The following is a 21,453-nucleotide window of genomic DNA, read 5'->3' as shown; positions in this document are numbered from 1 at the left end:
TGTGTAATAATATCTTGAGCAATGGACACACAGAGCAAGAGATAAACTGACACACAACATAACCAACTTAACTGAAAATGGCGCTGCAACTCCAAATACAGTCACCATTATCTTTCACCAACGAACCCTACAGTCAACTTCTTTCCACAACCAAATCTAAATTCCTATTCATTAAATCTCAGAACACCCCAACCGACACTGAGTCTACTCAAGACTCTCCTAAGAAACCCAACCCCCTTTCTCCTGGCCAAGGCTTTGGCTCCTCCTCTTCTACTTCTGGGAAACCTACTGCCACTTCTGTCACCAAGAAAAAGAAATCCAAGAGTAAAAGAGAGAGGGCCTCGGTTACTAGGAGCGCTCCCGTTCAAAAACCCGCCTTTGTAAGTCAAGAAGATGAGGCTAAAGCTAAAGAAATCATGAAGAATGAGAGTGCTTTTCTCCTTGCTTGGTTGGGAATTGGTGGGGTCATTCTTCTTCAAGGCATTACTCTTGCTGCTTCAGGTATATATAGCAGTGCTAGTTGAAATTACGGTTGAGTGATTTGATCATTTAGTTCAAATTTTGTTAATTCGATTCAATTTGATAATTCGCCTGAAAATGGGCGCTTTGTGTCCTCACAACTATAATTTTCTGGGGATAGGAGGAAACTTGCTTTGCTAATATAGTTCTGTTTGATTGTTCAAAAAGAGAGAATGAAGATTGAATTTTCAATCTCAAAAATTGCGAGAGTGTACCTTGTTGAATGGGGGATAACCTGTTTTTGCAAATTCTAAAAGTTTAAGCCTCCCATTTCTAGCTGTGCATTTTCTTACTGACAGCTGAGAGTCCTGGTAAATGGCTATTTTCTCGCATATTCTCTACTAAAACTACTATTTTTACTAATTTTTCTTAGCTCAGTAGTTTAGTGTGGTAAACCTGAGGATAACCTTGTAAACCAGATGTTTCCTAAATCTCACAAATCCTCCGAAAAGTAACAGAGACTAACATTTTTCCTTGTGTTTTCATTCATTGTTTCATTTTTAAGAATTTAACTAAATGCATAGAGGATAAGCCATCATATATATATATCTAGTTGAACATTGAGGAACCAATATGCTTCCAGATGGTTTCTAACCACAACATATGGGGTAAATTTTATCACCTCCCTCAAGTTTGGCTTAATTACAACCATAGCCATCTAATTTAGAGAATAGGTGGAGGTACCTTGCACAGGATGTTAAGGTTTAAGGGAAGTTTCTGATGATCTTAGGAAAGATTTTGACAAATTTCAAAGCATTAGAGAGAGTCTACTTGTATTTTACTCAAATCTACAATAATGTGGGGAAATGGTTTAAAGTTGGCTGCTTCAATCAGCTCTTTAACCACTTGTTAAATTTCTTCTTAAGTCACGGTTTTGTTTTAGAGAATATGTGCTTCTTTTGCATTTAACAAGGTACCAAAGATTCAATGTCCCAAAATAGGGGTTTTATAGCACAATGGTGTGATTTTTGTGCTACTTCCACCATTGACTGGAGCACAGACAAATGATCTGGATTTGCATTTTAACCATGATGTTATGTTGCTTTCACATTGTGACCTAGCTGTTTCATTGTACAGGCTTCTTACCAGAGGAATGGGATAAATTCTTTGTGAAGTATCTGTATCCGACTTTCACTCCAACAGTCCTCTTGTTTGTTGCTGGAACGGTTGCGTATGGAGTGCTTAAGTACCTGCAAAATGAGAAACTCAAGGACCAAAATTGAATCATGGATGAAAGCTGATGGTTTCAGTTGTAAGGGAACAGAGGACCTCTACGTTACCCACTCATAATTTTGTGATTAAAATTCAACTTTATTCTTACATTTTATTAAAAAAAAAATCTTTCGTACGCACCTCAAATTAACTTGTATGATGACGATACACATATTCGTTGATAGCAAAGTTTGTTACTATGTAATAGTTAATCTTCTTTTGGGTGTGGAATATGTAAGTTTGACCGGGAAGTTTAGTCCGCATAACAATGGTGAAAAATACTGAATGCTGAAAATGTCAGACCTATGTCATTCTTTATTTGCATTTTGCTGACAGGTAAAAAAAATCTCAAAAAGGATCAGCCGACTTCTCTTGAAGTTGTTCATGGAACATGTTCTCATATCTAGATGTAAACGAAAACCCCATTGAAACAGTTCATATAACACAACTGCTGTATGTTGAATTTCACAGTTTTACTTAATTATTTTTTCCTGTGAAACGTACTTGTTTATCTGTTTTCTGCTATAGCAGTCTTCCTCAAAAGCTCTGGCAACATTAAAATCCTCATATGAGTGCTTCATAATGTATTGTATTCAACTGCACAAACTTCATACGCTGAAACATTCCTAAAGTTTTTGGCAACATGGATCCTTTACTCCTTTTGCAGGGAGGTTTTTTTTTGTTGTTGCAAGGAGAAAATCTCAGTTTAGTAAAACCCCGATTCTAATAATTGACTCTATAATCAATGTTTAATTTTGAAATGTTATCGTATAAGATTTAAACTCTTAATCTCATACTTGAAATCTCTCGTTTTTATCACTTAAACTATCCTTGTCTCTTACATTTTGAGGTCATTAAACCTTGTATTAGGATATCTTTGCACCGACGAATGAACAAAAACTCTTACAAAAACTTGTGATGTAGGCAGAGATTACAATGACAAACTGCTGTGATTTCAAGAAATTTCCTCAATTTTTTTTTTCAAATATCAATGGTCGGTGCGACCAACATCCTGAAATTTTCGAAATCTTTGTGGTCTCAAAAGCGAAGCTTTGGTGCCACTCGAGGAAATCAGAGAGTCCAATTTCTTCCATTGAACCACTAAATTATTCAGTTCAATGACTACAAAAGTTGTATAAAAATTATTATAAGACTTGCAGACACTCAAAAGCTCCCCCTCTTCTTCTTTTTATGTTACTTAACTTGCATTGAAGTTGCAATACCTAAATCCCTATATATTCTTCTTTTTGAGATTAATTTACTCATGAATAAGGCTGAACTAGTCTTAGCTTTCACTGCCATTGGTTTGGGTTTTTCAATTCTGCCAGCCTTTTCTTTGGTTTCCATGAACCCCACTAAGTCTAACCAAAGCAATTTCCCAATATTATAAAGACTTTCTTTTAAGTTTTGTTGGTTAGAAGCTATGTAGCACGAAAATAGAAATGCGGAAATACAGAAATATGAAAGCAAAAATGCATGAAAAAATGTATAAATATGAAAATTATGAAGGTTTTTAATAAATGTCAAATTTTATAAAAAGAAAAATACAATCATCCGTATTTCTTAAAAAAAAATAAAATACAGCAATTTTTTAGCTATAAAAGAATATGCATTCAAACAATTTGATCTATCAACTAACAACTAAATAAACAGTATATATCAAATATGATAAAACCAATTTTTCGAATTTTCATGGATAGTTAAGAGATAAGTTTTAACACGTTGAAGAAGAGAGAAGTTTCATATGTCGAAGAGGAGAGGAGACAAAATCAGATATAAGGTTTGAAATTATGAAAGAGAGTGAATCATAAAACTAATTTTTACTTGATTAAAAAATAAGACGAGTTCCTTTTTCGGAAATACATTTTGAATTCTTTTTATATTTTTTAAACACTCCTTTTAAACATTTCATACTAGTTTTTGAATATTTTGGAAATGAAAACGTTTTGAAAACGCAAAAAAGGCATCGTGAGGTGCGTTTTTGTGCTTTCTAGAATAGAAGTTGCCCACTCAATTTCATCGCCCATATTGCTAATTCAAATCTATAAATCTCAAAAATCCTGCATTTTTAGCAACAAAATTATGCCTCATGCCATTAAATATTTACTCTATTTTCAACATGTTAGTAAAACTTCAACCAAATAAATCGTTCACATTATGGGTCGTCTAGTTTGTTAGAATAAAATATTATCTTAATAATTTATCTTTTATTACTAACATTATATTATTTGGTTTATTCATAATAGTAATATGACAGATAATATAAGAAGTAATGTAATTAACACTATTATCAAATTAGTCTTGAGTTTGTTATAATTATATTCTTATTTATAAATTTTTTAAAATAAAAATATCTTCATTTTTAATTAATATAATAGTAATAAGAAGAATATTTTAAAATAATTAAACCCACTAATATTTATATAAAATAATATTTTTTTATTATTTTTAATTAAATATAACAATAATTTATACTGAATAATTTTGTAAATAATATTTTTTTAAAATATTTTTTTATTTTTAATAATAAAATATTAAAATAACCTAAAGTTCTCTATATACAAGGATAATTTTCTCCCCACTAAGATTTGCCTTTTGCCTTGGAGTCCAAGAAAGACTCTCGAATGGGCATAGATGTATAGAATTAGCTAATTAGGTTTATTGTTTATTCACATGAATTGTTTATTAGTCAAAACTCAAAATCAAAGCTTTGGTCGACACGACTGCTTTTTCCGTCGCTACGTATTGTTTAATTTATATACAAATTGATATGATAGTGATGTGATAAATGTTATGTGTCAAAACTGTCATATTAATGTCATAAAAATGAAATATTTTATCTTCACAATTTGATTCTCACAAAAGAAGATAAACTGATGTGGGAGTTTTAACACATGAGATTTGCTACATCACTACCACATCAGTTTGTCTATAAATTTTATGTACAGTTTCTATACATATAGCATTATTGTATAAAAAGTATTTTTAAAATCAAATCAATTATTTCATGCAATTGATTAAGTCATAAATTAGTGTATAATTTAATTTGATTTTATAACTTGATTTGATTTATATATAATTATTGTCTTATTTAAAATTTAATCAAATTCAATAAATCTATTAAACCAAAACAATATTTAAAATCAATTATTAGATATTTTTTCTTTATCTATCTAAGAAAATATCAATCATTTAATTAATATATTTTATGTTTAATTAATAAGACCAAGAAAGAATCTTTACCTTCTAACCGTGTTTTTTAAATTGGACCAAATTATCCAATGTGATTAGTTAAATTTTGAATTAATCTATTACTTAGTCTGATTTTATAATCTGTTTTAATATATATATATATAAATATTAACTTATTTAAAATTTGATCAAATTCTATAAATCTTTTGAATCAGAAAAAAAATTTAAGAATAAGAAAATCAAATTTACATAATATTACATAATTTTTATCTTTTCAAAATTTAAAAGAATTATAATTTGTAGGATTTAATTGAATTAATGATAAAATTTGTAATTAGTTTTTTTGTTTATTTATGTAATAAAATATCAGTTGTTTAATTAACATATTTACAATTATGTTTTATATGTTTCATAAGTTATATATTTCAAAAATGTGATAAATGTTTAATATTATTTAAAAAATACATAATAATTTGTCAACAAATTAATTGTCCAATTAAATCGATTAATGTACTGGTTCGATCACCAATCCAATTTTTAAAACATTGCTTTCTAATATTTAGAATCCCTTTTATGTCACTCTTCTTTATATTTTACTATTTGTAATCCTCTCTTTTATCATTTAAACTATTCACCATCTTTATTTTCTAATATTTCAAATCCTCTCTTTTATCACTACAACTTCTCATTTTTAAAGAGAGTTCAAGACAAAATCATTATTTTATTAGTAATATTAAAAAAATTATAATTTTATCTCATTTTAATTTTTTAAAATTTGAAAACTAACAACTTCATCACTACCTAAATATTTCAAGTATTAAAAAGTAATTATTCCCCCCTCCACCCCCCACTTAGGTTTTTTTTGTCTCCCCTCTTCGACCACCACTATCATAGACAACTTCCTTTTCCTATCGTCATTGTCAAAATCTTTCGACCGATCATCTTGAAAGCTCATGTAACAAAGAGATGACGAAGAGAAGAACCTCTTTGTCCTTTCGTTGTCTCTTCGTCAGATGGCCTCTCACGATACCCTTTTGAAAGATTTCAATGGTGAAGGCTGAAAGAAGAAAGCATCAATAATGGAGTGCTAGCCAAAAGGGGAGAAAAGAAAACCTAAGTGAGGGGAAAATAGGAATTATTTTTAAAATTTTGAAATTTATAAATAATAATAAAGCTATTTTTTTTCAAAAATTAAAAAAGAAAATAAGATAAAATTATACTTTTTAATATTAATGATAAAGTAATGATTTTATTAGTAATTTTAAAAGAAAAATTTAATTAACTTTGAGTCATAAATAAATAAATATTTGAGTTAAAAAAAAATGAGAGGTTAAAAATTTAGGTTTTATCTATTCCTTAGGTTGGAAATAAGTCTCTTGGCCCACTTTAAACAAGCAGAAGGGAAAAAGAAAAAGAAAAAAACGGAGTGGAAGAGTACATTGTAGGCCTTGAAGTTGGGATCCCAATAAAGGTCTTTGTTGAGAAGGCAACATAAAAAAAGAAGCAATGGCTAGTACAAACAATTTATACTTACGAGTCCGCAGCTTGTCTGAAATTTGACACTTCCCTTTCCTCCATGTTAACGCCTTTTTAGCTGTTAGAATTTCAGTTGAAACGATTAATCTCTTCAAAATATCATGAAAATATCTTAACTTGGTTCAAATAAGGCGGGAAATAACGGCATATAAATTGTTTGCAAATAATTATTATTACATATTTAACAAACTTTTCGACTACCTTCAAACTAATCATGCATCAACAGCATCCATCATCCAATCCAACCATACATTATCAAGTCCCAACAAACAAAATTTCAAAAAAAAATATCAAAATTACCAAATTACCACAAACCGCCACCAAAAACTTTTAATTTACTGATCAAGCGCATTAGGTCCAGTACAGTAATTCACCACGTGGTTCCAAACCCACTGAACTAAGTATCTCCGTCTGATCCCATTCATATTATACGTAGCACCATCTTCACCGTCCAATAACTGTCCCGTGTACGACCCACCCCCCCCAGTTCCATAAATACCCTCACACAAATCACCAATTTCCACCGGGGCAACCGGGTCTGGTCCTGCGTACCAAGCGTTAACTAAAGGGTTTGTTGCCAGCTCGGCAATCTCGTGAGCGATCACGCTTATCATTCCGTCCACTCCTACGTCGCCGTTCGGTGACTTCACTGGCTTTAATCCGGGGATATAATTTGGTACGGCGAAGGGGTAGGCGCACACTCCTGGACAGAACTTCGCGGAGTTCCCCACCCACGCGTACGGTAACGTGTACCCCACTATTGACGGGAAAGTGAAGTAGTGGAACCCACACACTTGCCCGCAGAAATCCTGGACGTACACGTCATCCGATGTGAGCAAAAGGTAGAGCCCACTCTTGGGGTTTGTAGGTAGCGGCTTTGACTTAGCCGTGACGTGGCTTTTAATCACGGACTGAAGGGACAAGCGCGTGAGTCTCTTGCCGTGGGAGTAAAAACGATCGTTTTTCTCCCGGCCTAAACGCACCGTACTGGAGATATTATTCTGGGTTTGATCCGTGTAAAGCTGCACGGTCTTCCACCAGCCGGCAACCGACGGGTGCTTGGCGTTAACGGCGGAGATTGAGTTGATGAACTCGCGGATGATCTTCTTCTGACTCTTCTGCCACGTGCCGTACCATATAGGGTATACGGTGATATTGGCAGTGAGGACGGGGCCCATGTGGTATTTCATGTGTACGAACTCCGACGAGCCCTCATATTTTTTCGAGCTACCGTAGATGAAATCGGAGGTGTTGTATTTAGCGTGCGGCCATGGGCGCCAGGCGGCGGAGTGAGAGATGGCTAAGAGTAAAGTAAATACGGTGAGGGTGAGGACCTCCGTAAGCGGTCGCATATCGGTGAGTGTTTAGTTTGTTTGAAATGGTTAAGAAATAAAAGTCTCGTGTTTGTGCGCGGTCATGGGGCTATATATATACAGAGTGCGGATTAAAATATATTAATATTTTTGAAATTTTAAATATATATATATATATTTGAGGGGCATTGATTTGCGGGTTGTGGAGGACAGATAGATAAATAAAGTGCAGAGGCGAGGAGGGGGAGGGGGTGGGGTCTACAAGTCAGAGAGGAAGTCAGGGGCATCATCATCTTGATGGTCGTCGTCATCTGATCTGATTTGATCTCATCAGACTTTATATGTTTCTGATGCGCGGGAAAATGTTGGAAGGGATAATTTCGGAATTCCACTTTTGTAATTACATGTCCATTTCTCTTCAATCGACCACGCTGCCCTTTTTGGGAGTTTTCTTATGTACTTATATGATCACCGTAAATTTCTATATACAGTATTAATTGGCCTTTAATTTACATTATACGGTGTGGTTTTGACCACAGTTAAATTTTATTTGTATTATCAATTTTTAGATTCCCCTCATACTCTAATCCGCTTATATTTAGGATAGGCTCCGCTTCAATTAGCCTTAATCAAAGATGAAAATAATTAAATTTAAATTTAAATTAAATTAAATTTAAACTCAGTTTAATTTTAATAGAGTTAAAAGTGTTTGAATTTGACTAATTTAAAAGAAATCGAGCTTTAAATTTGATTTAATATTAAAATAATATTATTTTGATATATATCAATCAAAATAATATTATTTTAATTAATTCGTATCAAAATTTTTAATATTACCAATTTTATTAATCAAACATCTTTTAAACTTAAATTAAAAAAATATTAAATTCTTATATTCAAATTTAAATTTAAATAAATTCAATTCAAATCCAACCATAAAAATTACCCTATTAAATATTCAAACCAGTATTCATCCATTCATCTATATTTGGCAATGATTTATATTTTAATTTTATACAGAGTATTATTATCGTATAAAAGGACAATTCACAGCAGATAAGTCCAGCCAGCCCTTTCCCTTCGGTCCACAGAAGAAGGATAGTGTTTTTTATTTAATTTACAACAGTGACCTAATTTTTGGCTTTTCCTGCACCTGCAAAATGGAGATCGTGACAAGAATGGGACCCTTTTCTTGTCCTCTTAAAGAAGAACAATCCTTGATACGGGGGCATTGTTGAATTTTCACAATTTAATTTATTTATCTCTCTCATTCCGGTTTACTTTTAAAAAATAAAAAGGAAAAAGGAAAACACATACAGTATCCAAGATATTTGCCGCAACACTTTTCATTTGTATGATGTGTCATGCGCCCAACATTGCCCGTAATCTGACCGTCGATATTTGGTCATAAGATCAGGACGAGAAGCATCATATCATCAGGATGGGCCAAGTGGATGGAAACAAGGGTCGATATCAACCCACTCAGAGTTTCAACACTCTTTTGTTTGAATTTTATTTAGGTTTAAATAAAAAATAATTTTATTTAAATTTATTAAATTAATATTTAAAATAGTTTAAATTTAATTTTAATAAAAATAATTCAATTCAAATTTATAATTTAAATTTATGATTTATTGATAAAATAATATAATTTAATAATTAATTAATCTAATTTAAATTAAATTAAAAAATAAATTTAAACTAAATTAAATTATTTATTTAATTATTGAATCAAATCAAACTAAAATTTTTAATTTAAATTTAATTTGATTTTAAAAAAATAAATTTTTTAATTCGATTTAATTTAAATTTGAAATAAACTGGTTTTTGAGCTCGATGCAACAATGTTTATATCCAACCCATGAGAGAGCAGGAGCTAAAGCCAAGTAGGAGGGATAGAGTGTGGGTGTTCCTAATCACGGAGAAAATTGCGCGGCTGCTAATCATGAAAGATAGAACGAAGATCCAATAGTAATCTTACAGCTCAGCTACAAAGGAATCACGTGGGTCCTTGCCCATTCAATCACCATTTAACTATCAACAAACTTTGATCGTGGCCCCCACCCTGTTGAATGTGAGGTTGCTTTTCCTCTTTGCGTTCACAGAGGAATGGGAACGACGAATTTGCATAATACACGCGTGCATCCCCTGACATGTTTGTCTGGTTGTCTCACGCGCGTATGAATTCTTTGGTGAAACATCGCCGCGCGAATTTTGGGATAGGATATATCAGCCTGGTTGATGAATAGCGTACTCTCGGGATTGGCGCGTATACAGAACTTTAGTGTTCACTCACTGTCCTCGGAGGTTTAGTTGAAGCGGGGACCTACATGCTCTTGCTTCTTCGGGTAACTTTAATTTTGCAATTATATATGGAAAAATTTTACCACCAAAGTATTGATGAATAACAATTTTTATCCTTTTAGTTTAAAATTTTAAATTTTCATATATCATCAATTTTCGATAATAAATTATTGTTTATTTTAGTATAAATTATTATTTTATCATTTATTAATACAATAACAAAAATGTCATCACCATTTCATACAAATTTTAATTATCAATAAGACTCTAATTTTACTAAAATTATAAAAGCACCCCTATCAAATTAAAATTTTAATTAACCCATTTTTATTCCAATGAATTTAATTTTACAATTTTTCCTCAAATAATTATAATTTATTAATTTTTGTTTTTCTAAAATAATTTACTCATTTTCTCTTTTTTATTCTATCTCCCCTTGTCATTTTTAATTACTCACAACCAACCATAAATCCTTTTTACTCTATTCATCTTTGTTAACAACACCAATCATCTTCATCATCAATCACTAATTATTCTCTTTGTTCTCCCATCATCTTCACTAACAATATTACCTTCGACTGTTCTTCTTCTTTAGTCAAATTTATTACTGATTATCCTTCTTTTCTAATAATCTTCACCACCATTTTTTTTCATTTTTATTAATTTTATTGGAATAAATCTTAATAACCTTATGTTTACATTTAAGAAATGCATGGAAAATGAAAAATAAGAAATGTATTGATATTTAGAGGGAAAGAAGAGGAATTGATAGATTGTTTTATTGAAAAGAAATAAATAGGAAAAGAAAAAAAGTAGAGTTGATATTGAAAAGAAATTAGTGAGAAAAGACGATGAAAAAATAGTAATGAAAAAAATGAGAAAATAAAATAGAATAAATATTTAAATATCATATATAAGAGAAAATTATATATCTTAAATCATTTTTGGGTTTTTTTTTTTGTTAATTGAGAGACCTTATCAGATTTATTGAATAAATAAATCTCGGGATATAATAATTAAACATGCAATCACTATATTACGTAAGTTTATGTCTTACAATCATTGCATCAGAGTTTTACAAATGTTACGAAGATTTAAACTCAAAATTTTTCTTTTAAATTTTAATACTTTATCAATTTTATTAATCTGAAAGGTTTAATTGTTGTTTTTAGTTTTTGTTTAAATAATTTTTTCCTCCTTTTACATAACATGGTACACTAACCAAAAGTGATCGATAAAGTGAAAAATCGTTTCACCAAACATTAGGTCGTAAATAGTGAGTTGGCCTTCTTTTCTTTTATAAAAGAGAACCCTCAAAATTTACCTTGAAGAGACAAAATTATCTCTATTTTGAGAGCTCTCTCTCTCTTCAAGAAAAACTTAAACCATAATTAATTGATCTTTCAAACTTGATTTTTTTAATTGGATTTAGAATTGATCTTTACGTAGATAAAATTAAAATCTATTTCAATCATGTTTTATTGTTAAGAGTAATATTATACGTATTTATTTTAAATATATAGATAAGTACATATTTATATATTTTTACGTGATTGAATATTAATTTATCTTTAATTCAAAGTCTTTTAACTATATAATAATATATATCAAATATATATATTTATATATTTAAAATAGATATGTATAATTTTATTATTAAAAAAGAATAATATTATATATTTTTTTTAAATATATAAATAGCTATATATTTATTTGTGTTATTATATAATTAAATATTAATTTATTTTAAATTTAAAATTATTTAATTACGTAACAATATATATAAATAATAAATGGGTATGGTGAGAATAAAGAAGAAAATTAAACGGTAGTTGTTTAGAAAAGGGAAAAATGAATGGTGGATGGGCCAACAGAGTAAAGGTGAAGTAAATAATTGTAGGGCAACAGATTTTCTCACTTTCATATCATATCTTCACAATCATTAACTGGATCTAACTTATCTCCACCCAGTTCACATTTATAACTCACAATTATTTACTCTCTGCAAAATGCCTGCTCCATGCAAGCTAATGGGAAAAAAAGTACTCCAATTTTGCAGATCATCCTGATAATTAAAGAAGAACAAGTTTCGTGATAGCCATATTTCTGCCATAAACAGACCTTCGAGAAGGACCCGTCCGACAACTCAATATTATTATATTTAATAAATAAATAAATATATATATATAATATATATTATTATATAATTAAATAAATTTAAATTAAAAATAAAATAACATTTAATCATATAATATTATATATAAATATATATATATTTATATATTCAAAATAAATATATATATCTATTATATTTCGAAACAATGAACAATAACTATTTACTTAAATGACCATTACTATAAGGGTAGAAATGACAATTCAATTCTCTAAACAAGATCTTCCATTCATCTTTTCTTGAAAGGAGAGGGAATATTCTATTTTAAATGGGGATAGTGATTAGAATGATTAAAATCTATAATTGGAAACGAAGATAAATATATTTTTATAATTAGTGACGAATCAAAGATAAAGATAGATATATTTATATAATTGAAGATGAAGCAAGGATAAAAATAAATATATTTTTGACGTATCCTTGTGCTCATTCATTCTCCAGTCCATCTCCTCATTTATATATCCACCAAAACTTAAAAAAATTTAATTAATATACTGTCACACTTGATAAATCTACCATTATTTTTTTAGAAGAGAAAGGGTTGGGAAAATTTTCCTCCGGGTTGAGAGGGAACAAGAGAGAATATTTCTTTACAAGAAGGGAATGTGGATTTCCATTATCCTTGTATCTAAGATGGGGCAAAGACAAAAACAGAAATTAGGTTATTTGCGTCCCACTTAGTGCATTCAATGACTTTAATAGTCAGAATTCGGTGGCTTTTGTTACTTTATAGAAAAGTTATTAATGTTAATGTTTTTGGGTTAATTTAGTATCTTCTGAAGTTGCTGCTTCAAACTATGAAAAAACTCTGCGCAAATCTCACCTTTAGTCCACTGAATCCTGTAAATTATGCTTAAACCTTAAGTTTCTCGGCATTTGTTTTGTTCCTTCAGTCAAGCGGAAGTTGCAAAATATATCAAATATCTCGGTGATGTAATTTAGAGAGAGGATTCATCACTTTTGGGCATAAAATAACAAACATTGTGAGCGAAAACAACTTTGATGTCGACATTTAGTCTGAAAGAAAATCAAATCCAGAACAAGATTTTCCATGAAAAATTTGAAAATAGATTATGTAAACGACTTGTCATCAAGGGAAAGCAACAGTAAATGTAGCTTAATGCATGGTGGTTGAAATTTTTTAATTTGGTCATGAATTTTTAAGGTGAACATTGAATGTAGTAGAATGCTCAGTGCCTTGTGTGTGAAAGGAATTGGGTGGTTTTATTGTGATCATTTTTTAGCACTGTTTTGAAGGGTAAATTCAATTATGGGCAATTGGGCCACAGAAAAGTAAAGGACTCACCATCCTAATTAATGAATTTTAATGCTTGGTTTCTTGCATGAAATTATGTTCAGAATCCCTGTTTTGCGTACAAAGAGGTCAATTTTTCTCTTTAAATTTCTGGGGATTTGTTAAAGATGAACCACAATTTTAACAGAGATTATTTATAATTTTGTGCAAAAAACATAATGATTTTCATGGAGAATCACGCCAGGGAAAAGCTAAAATTGACTTATTCCCACCCAAAGTAATTTTTAATCTCAAGTTTTTATCTCTTCGTCATAAAAATATCAAGTATTCATCTATAGAAGGTTTAAGTCTATTAATTTTATAGGTAAAATTATCATTTTATCCATAATATTAAAAATAAATTAAAATTTAATCTATTTTTTCTCTCACAAAACTTTAAAAACTAATCATTTTCTCTATAGGTCAAGTTTTAAAAAATGACATTTCTCTCTTTGGGTTTAGTTTTCAAACTTCGACACCATTTCCAACAATCTCTCCCCCCTGAAGCATTCTGTCTATCCGATGATCTCTCTTCACTCAACTGGACGTCCAATTAATGTCAAATGAAGTGTTGAAGACTAAACCTAGGGGGAGAAATATCATTTTTTAAAATTTGATCTATGGGAGAAATGGTTAGTTGTTAGAAGTTTTTTTTGGGGGAGGAGGGGTGGGGGAAGAGATAAAATTTTAAAATGTTAGAGTTCTATTAATTTTAATCGGTCATAGGTGGGTGAATGAGATTTTCAAAGTTATAGGGTGGGAACTTGAGATTAGATGATACTTTAGGTAAAAAATAGTCCTTTGGCCAAGTATTTATAAAGGGTGCCGAATCGAAATATTATTATCAAGATTATTACTAGATATAAATGATTATTATATTCAAGAAATTTGGTAGATATAAATACATTATTTTAAAATATTTTTTATGTTACTTGTTATATTAAATGAAGTTGAAATTATTTTTATCTTAAAAAATTAATAAATAAAAATATAATTATAATAAAATCAAAATCATCTTGATAATTTTTTAATATCTAAAATAGAGATAATAATAAAGTAATCTTTCTTTACTATAAACCAAACAACCTATAAAAGTGAAGTGAATATCATTTCCAAGGTTTAGAAGTTTTAGAAAAAATTTTACCTATAATTGGAATAAATAATATTTAATAAATAATACAATTAAAAGTAAAATTATCATTTTATTTTTACTATTTCATTTTTAAAAATTATCAGATAATCTTAAATTTACACAAATTAAAAATAACACTTTGAATATCTAAATTATATAAAAATATATCTTATTTTATTTTACTTTTACTCTCTTTTTTCTTTTTTTGTCACTTCTTATATATAGAAGTTTTTTATTGTATAACTGTATATTAGAGAATAAGCTATAATTTTTGAAAATATTGAGGATCTTTATGAAAATTGTTAGGGGCTTACTGAAAATTTGAAAAGATTTGAGGATCTTTTGAAAATTTTTAAAATATGTTTATTCCAATTAGTTTCAAAAATGATATTTACATCCTCAAATAATTTAACATAATGCAACCGAGCTTTTAAGAGTTAAATTGTCTTGTTTAAAACGTTTGGATCTGGTAAAAAATTATTGTTTTTTATTTTTCAAAATTAATAGATAGTAAAATTATTGTTTTACTGTTATACTATTATTTAAAACTTTTATTATATTTAAAATATATTAGATAAATTTTGTTGTTGACTAAAACTCAATATGAGTATATATTTATGTGTGTTATTATGTGATTGAATATTATTTTTAATAAAACTATGTATGTGTCATCATATGACTGATTAATTTTAAATTAACAATAAAATAATATTTAATCATATAATGACACATATAAATATATATATATATATTTATATATTTAAAATAGATATACATAATATTACTCTATTATTTTATACTTAATTAAAAATTATCTAATTTTATATATATATATATATATATATATATATATATATATATGTTTAAAATGATATCATAATTTTATTAAATCTTCATGACATGAGAAAAAAGAAGGGGGGGTAATTGTAGTTTGTTGGGATGCATGATTAAATAAAGCACTGAAGAGACAAATTTGGTTGAGTGAGCCTAAAAAGAGCCGAAAGAAGGCATAAATGAAATGGATAAATACACATAAATCTTATCAATCTAATCTAATAATGTTTTGAGACATGAATGATTGCAGAAATCCCAGGAAAATTCAGCATTATTGCAGGAAAATTATGCTGATTTGATGAGCTACTTTGTTTTTTCACAACTGAATAGACTCATCGAAAACAAAAACAAACAGACAGAACCCCAATAATTTTGATGTCCTGTGATTGAAAAATCATGGGTCATTTAACTTTACTTTCTCTCTAATTAACATTGTCCTTCTTATTTTGGCAATAATTTGGATTTATGGGTTAGATTCATCTTTTAGTAAACATCAAGAAAATATCTTAAATTTATCGGATCTCTTGAATTAACCCACTTTTATTATATTAAATAAATTAAGAGATAAAATTTGATATATTGTTAATAGGTTTTGAATCAATACTCTATTGTTTGATAGAGATGGCAATGAAGAGTGGAGGAGACAAATAACCTATTTTTCATCCCTACCTCTATAAAGGATATCAATAATTTATGTTTCTGTCATAGGGATAAAAAGAGAAGGGGATAAAGAGAAATTTTTTTTCTATGTGTAGGGGATTGGAATCCCCTATACTCATGAGAAAAAATCTTCTTTCTCGTATCATTTATATACAACATAAACATATTATTGGAAATAATTAAACATACAAGGATCAAATTCTGTTAATTATATAAACAATGATTTTGCGTACCCATTTCAATTTTCAACAAAGCGTCTTCATATACTACGTGAGGGGTTGACGTTAGTCTATTTCCACGACATCATTTGCTCATGTACTGATTTTCATTAGAGAGACAGGATCTTTGCATTTGTGTTGGGTGGAGAATTCTTCCCTTTGCAAAAATGGCGTGTGTTCTTTTTGGGAAGACAGTTAAGACTTTATATAAGAGTCCAACTGTCAATTATTAACCACTAGTAACTGCCTTTTGGCAATTAACAAAACCAGATCGGGTCGACTCATCATGGGTGGACTCGTATCCAATATCTTCTACTCACACATGACGGAAAACTCGAATCAAATACTTAGCCACAGAAATCCCATACAACAGTACGCTTTATACTTGTAAATATATCGTGCGACCTCGCGAGCAACCTATACTTGGGAGCTAAATACTATACATCTGTTAGGAATAACATAGCCGCTTCAATCCGAATAAAACAAAAATAAAGCGTTAGGCTCGTAGCACCCCAAACTTATTCGATAACACTAGAGCCTTTTAATCCTTCATTTATCATTGTGTTATTTTCTTATGTATCAATGATCAAGTCCAATCTCCATATGAGTAACATGATTGACCAACCAATGGACATACATAACACGTAAGTCTTCCTCTTCTACTCGAAATTCTCGATTTAAACTTAACTATTTTTCTAATCATGTTCCATAGACCGAATCATGCATGGGCATAGGTTCTAAGCTAAGATAGTAACACTAAGAGTAAATATCGAACAATAGTAAAGAGTCAAAAGGTACCAATAAGAGATAATTCTCATAAAGTCTCATATAATGAGGGAGCAGAGATTCATCCCCTCACTACTTTAACTGGTCGTCTTACTTATGCACACATAGTATGAATCATATGCTATAGTATATATTTTCTCAAATGTCATTCACAACACTATATAAATCTTAGTTCAGTCGCTACACCCAGTGCCTAGCATGAGTTTTTAATCATCTTCATACTTGTAGATACATATCTATATTAAGAACTCACATCTGACATTCACAAGTTATTTGGACGTGAGGAATCCAAATTGATCATTTTCAAATGTATATATTCATGACCTCATCTTGATCAATCATCAAGGTGACATTTTAAACTTTGATAAATCTTTTCTTGAGAATTTTGTCTCTCACTCATATGTTCTCTCAGCATCACATTTCTCAAGAATAATGTCTCATCTTTGCTCACTCTCTCAGCGCCAAAGGTGATTGCTCGTATGAGTGAGCTAATCTCTAACTTGTGTGACATTACTATCTTGTTGAGCTAAAAACAATATGTATGCAGTGAAAACCCAAGAATTTCGGGACACAAGTTCAAAACATAAAATGAACTTAAATTCATGGTTTTCGACGTTGTGTCACCAGTACAATATATAAACTCTCAACACTTATTAATCATAGTCTACGCAATCAAAGAAGTTTAACATGTACAAAAAATATTTTTCTTGAAAGAATCTCGGTCAAAAGATCAGTGATCATACAATACATAGAATTATATTGTACATTAATTTCTCTCTTGGAAATGGAGTCTCTTATTACGTTGTGTCTAGTGTCGATACGTTTGGCTATTTTATAAAAATTTAGGATCTTTCATTTCAATAGACAACTATTGTTTCGATAATATCGTCTTGTTTACTCAGATTCACAAAGAATCTTCTTAACCAAACAGTTTCTTGCACATTTATTGAACAGATTATATACTAGGCTTCCAATATGGATACGACTATGCATCTTTGTTTCTTATCACTCCAAGCTATAGGCCCTTTTGGAGTAAGAAAACTTAGCCATAATTTAATTTGCGTTAGTTCGATCCTTAATCACATAATCAATCATCTATAGAGCCTTTTAAATATCAAAATTCTATATACAACATTCCAATGCTCTTTTAACATTTACTTATATCGACTAACCAGCTCAATAACAAAAATAAATATCTAGGCATGTACGCACCATAGCATACATAAAAATCTGATGACATCTGAATAGGTAATTTTTGACATTTCTCTCCTTTTATTTAAGTTTTGAGACATCTCTTCTAGCTCAATAATTCATTATTTAACATAGGAATATCAACGGGTTTACAGTATACCATATTAGATTGTTCTAGAATCTTTTGAATATTATGCTCTTATGACAGAGTCAAAAGTTTTTTTGAACAATTCCTCTAGATTTAAATTCACAATATGTAATCTGTTTTCTCATATCCTGCAAGTAAAAAATATGGACAACTATGCTTTGATGATTATCACTTCAAATCATTTCTAACTATCTATACATTATCACACACATTGATAGAATTACAAATTTGTCATCAGACTTTGTCACATAGACATGATGATCTTGATTAATCATTTCAAAGTCATAAGGTATTAACACTTATGAAATTTCAAGTACCAGTATCTGGATGATAGTTTTAGGTCATTCAACGTCTTTGAAACTTACACACTCTGCATTTTAGACCTATAACAACGAGAGCTATATCTTGTTTTATGCAAATTTTCTTGTCAAGTTTTCCACTAAGAAAAATTGTCTTGACATTATTCTGGTATAATTGTAAATTCCAATGTGTTACTACATCTAGAATCAAACATATTAAAATACATATTATAAATAACAAAAATATCTTTTTACACAATCTATATCTTCTTATTGGGTATAGGTTTTTGCTATTAAACGAAATTATATTTATTTATTGAGTCATCCGTTTTACGACTGATTCAAGACACCCATTCATTCTCAATGAATTTTCAATCCAGTGGTAAGTCAACCAAAACCTAGAATTGGTTTGTTTTCTTTGTATTTCATCTCTTCTTTCAATGCATTTTAAAATTTTTCTATCAAGAGATGAGACAATTATTTCAGGTTCTTCATCATCTTGGGGAGTGATTATGAAAAACTCATTTTCACTTTAAAATGTGACTTGAATACTTTTGGACGTTCACTCCAATTCAATTAAGAATTAATGCTCCTACTATCCGAAATAGATTAAAGTTTAATCTCAATGCTCTTATTAGGGTGAGATGAATGAAACAAGCAATTGAAGATCATTACTCCCATTATCCGAAATAAATTAAAGCTCAATTGCATTTGCTTTTATCATTTAGAATAAATATAGGTCTTATATCTTAGGACTCAACTAATGGTTGTTAAGATATATCCATTCTCGTTTTTTTATCATTTTATTCAGATGAAACTTTTTATCAACATCATCCCTATTTAAAAAAAATATCCACTATGAATGTAATATCTCTAATACAAGTTCAGTTAATCTTCTAATGGAATCCTCCCTAATGAACACATAATTTTGGAGTGTTCAGTGTATCTAATAAAGATACATTCATTTCTTCTCAGTCCCAATTGTTCAAATTTATGGGAAAAGCTATGGATAAATATTGCTAACCACTAAGGTTGCAATTAATTAACTCAGATTTTTTTATCTGATCATAACTCATAGGGAGTGGAAGCAACTAAATTAGTAAGCAATCGGTTAAGTATACAAGCAGCAATAAACATCATATCATCACAAAGTGACTTGACATTCTCCTTGCGCCTTCATTGACTTTACCATTTCCAATGGAGTTCAATTACTTTTTTCCGCTACACTAGTTTGTTACGAAGTTTTGAAATTACTATTTACCATACCATTTCTTTTTTATTACTCAGTTTCTTGAAGTTATTTTTTAGACAAATGCTCAATATCTCGATAAGTTCATAAAACTCTTATCTATTTTGTCTAATTTATTCTCAACCTCAATTATATAGTGTCTAAAGCAGTCTACTGCTTCTAACATATGAAAGATCAAGTAGACAAGACTGAATTGAGCATTATTATCATCACTAGTAATGAAATATGAGATACATTCTCAAACTTTACATTCATAGAAAAACATATACCTAAGTATATAGATTGTAAAGAAAGTCAAACTCTTATAGCTTTGTCGAATGGTTTTTTAAAAGTTTTTCTAGTTAGACAATGCTCACATGTAGACAATTCTATTTATGTGAAAGTTTCTAATAAACTTTCATAGGTCAATTTATTCAACCCATCTAGGCCAACATGTCCTAATGTAGCATGTCATATATTTACATTCATATCTATACATATAGGAGAAACAAATAATGAAAAACTTAACATTATCAGAATGTAAGGTAACAAACACCATACAACTATTCAACTAATAAACCAAATTTATAGAAATTAATTCTATCGCATTTCAATAAAATACCCAGAGAAATTCAAATTATATCCTAGTTTATGAAGAACAAGTACTTCAACTAAGATTTGTTGAATATTTGGAGCATATTGAATTTTGTATAGGTATAAGATTCGACCACCTATAAAACTTATTTGTTCATGTATATTTCTCTTACTACAACCTTTGTGTTGTTGTCTACATACATCCAATTCACTTTATTCAGAATTCGATATAAATCTACTAAAGATCTTCTATCATGAGTTATTTGGTCGGTGGCTTCTGAATCCATAATCCACATAAGATAATACTCAATTAATATCATAGTATTAAAAAACAAAGTTTCATCATTTTATGTTGAACAAGATTGTCATTTTTAGCTCCATTCATTCACAGGCGATATAATTCTTGTTGCTTCTATTGCAACTATTTATCTTGTTTCCATCTCTTCTATTAGTACTTTTGCCACTCTCCTATTTCGATTCCTTGTTCTTATTCTTTGAGCATTAAACGATCTCCTTCTTGTGTTAAGACTTGAGCCACTCACTTTTAAAACTTAATTTTGCACCATATGCACGAGTACTAAGTTCAACTGCCTTAAGGGCGCTTGTTCTCTTGTTCTATGTGGCTAGAACAACTAACAAAAGTTATTCTTTTCTCATTGTGGGTCATATGTACCTTTATACGCTCCCACTATCAAGAAATGATTGTTTTTTTAAATGAACCTATTGTTCATGTATCAAGTTACTTGTAGTTAACTTTAGTTTTATAATCAGATTTGACATTCAATCAAATTCAAAAATTAACTGTCTTTATTTGAGGACT

At 29.7% G+C, this 21,453-nt stretch overlaps 2 protein-coding genes across 2 annotated transcripts; one reads left to right on the top strand and one right to left on the bottom strand.

Moving 5' to 3' along the window:
• Positions 1 to 1,947, top strand: LOC123198238 (protein LPA2). Its single transcript, XM_044612907.1, has 2 exons — positions 1 to 501; positions 1,597 to 1,947. The coding sequence occupies exons 1-2, from the start codon at positions 78 to 80 to the stop codon at positions 1,740 to 1,742; spliced, it is 570 nt and encodes a 189-aa protein (XP_044468842.1). The 5' UTR covers positions 1 to 77; the 3' UTR covers positions 1,743 to 1,947.
• A 4,651-nt stretch (positions 1,948 to 6,598) lies between these two features.
• LOC123197245 (protein EXORDIUM-like 3) lies at positions 6,599 to 7,919 on the bottom strand. The gene has a single exon (XM_044611446.1). The coding sequence runs from the start codon at positions 7,809 to 7,811 to the stop codon at positions 6,795 to 6,797; it is 1,017 nt and encodes a 338-aa protein (XP_044467381.1). The 5' UTR covers positions 7,812 to 7,919; the 3' UTR covers positions 6,599 to 6,794.
• Positions 7,920 to 21,453: the final 13,534 nt, after the last annotated feature.

Source organism: Mangifera indica, chromosome 15 (assembly GCF_011075055.1).
Source record: "Mangifera indica cultivar Alphonso chromosome 15, CATAS_Mindica_2.1, whole genome shotgun sequence".
Taxonomy (NCBI): Eukaryota; Viridiplantae; Streptophyta; class Magnoliopsida; order Sapindales; family Anacardiaceae; genus Mangifera; species Mangifera indica.
This window is presented reverse-complemented; position numbering and strand designations above follow the sequence as displayed.

Excerpts from the sequence above, each read along its gene's own strand:
- LOC123197245 (XM_044611446.1), bottom strand. The coding sequence starts at position 7,811 with ATGCGACCGCTTACGGAGGTCCTCACCCTCACCGTATTTACTTTACTC.
- LOC123198238 (XM_044612907.1), top strand. The coding sequence starts at position 78 with ATGGCGCTGCAACTCCAAATACAGTCACCATTATCTTTCACCAACGAA. Across the intron at positions 502-1,596 it reads CATTACTCTTGCTGCTTCAG|GCTTCTTACCAGAGGAATGG; the intron begins GTATATATAGCA and ends TTCATTGTACAG.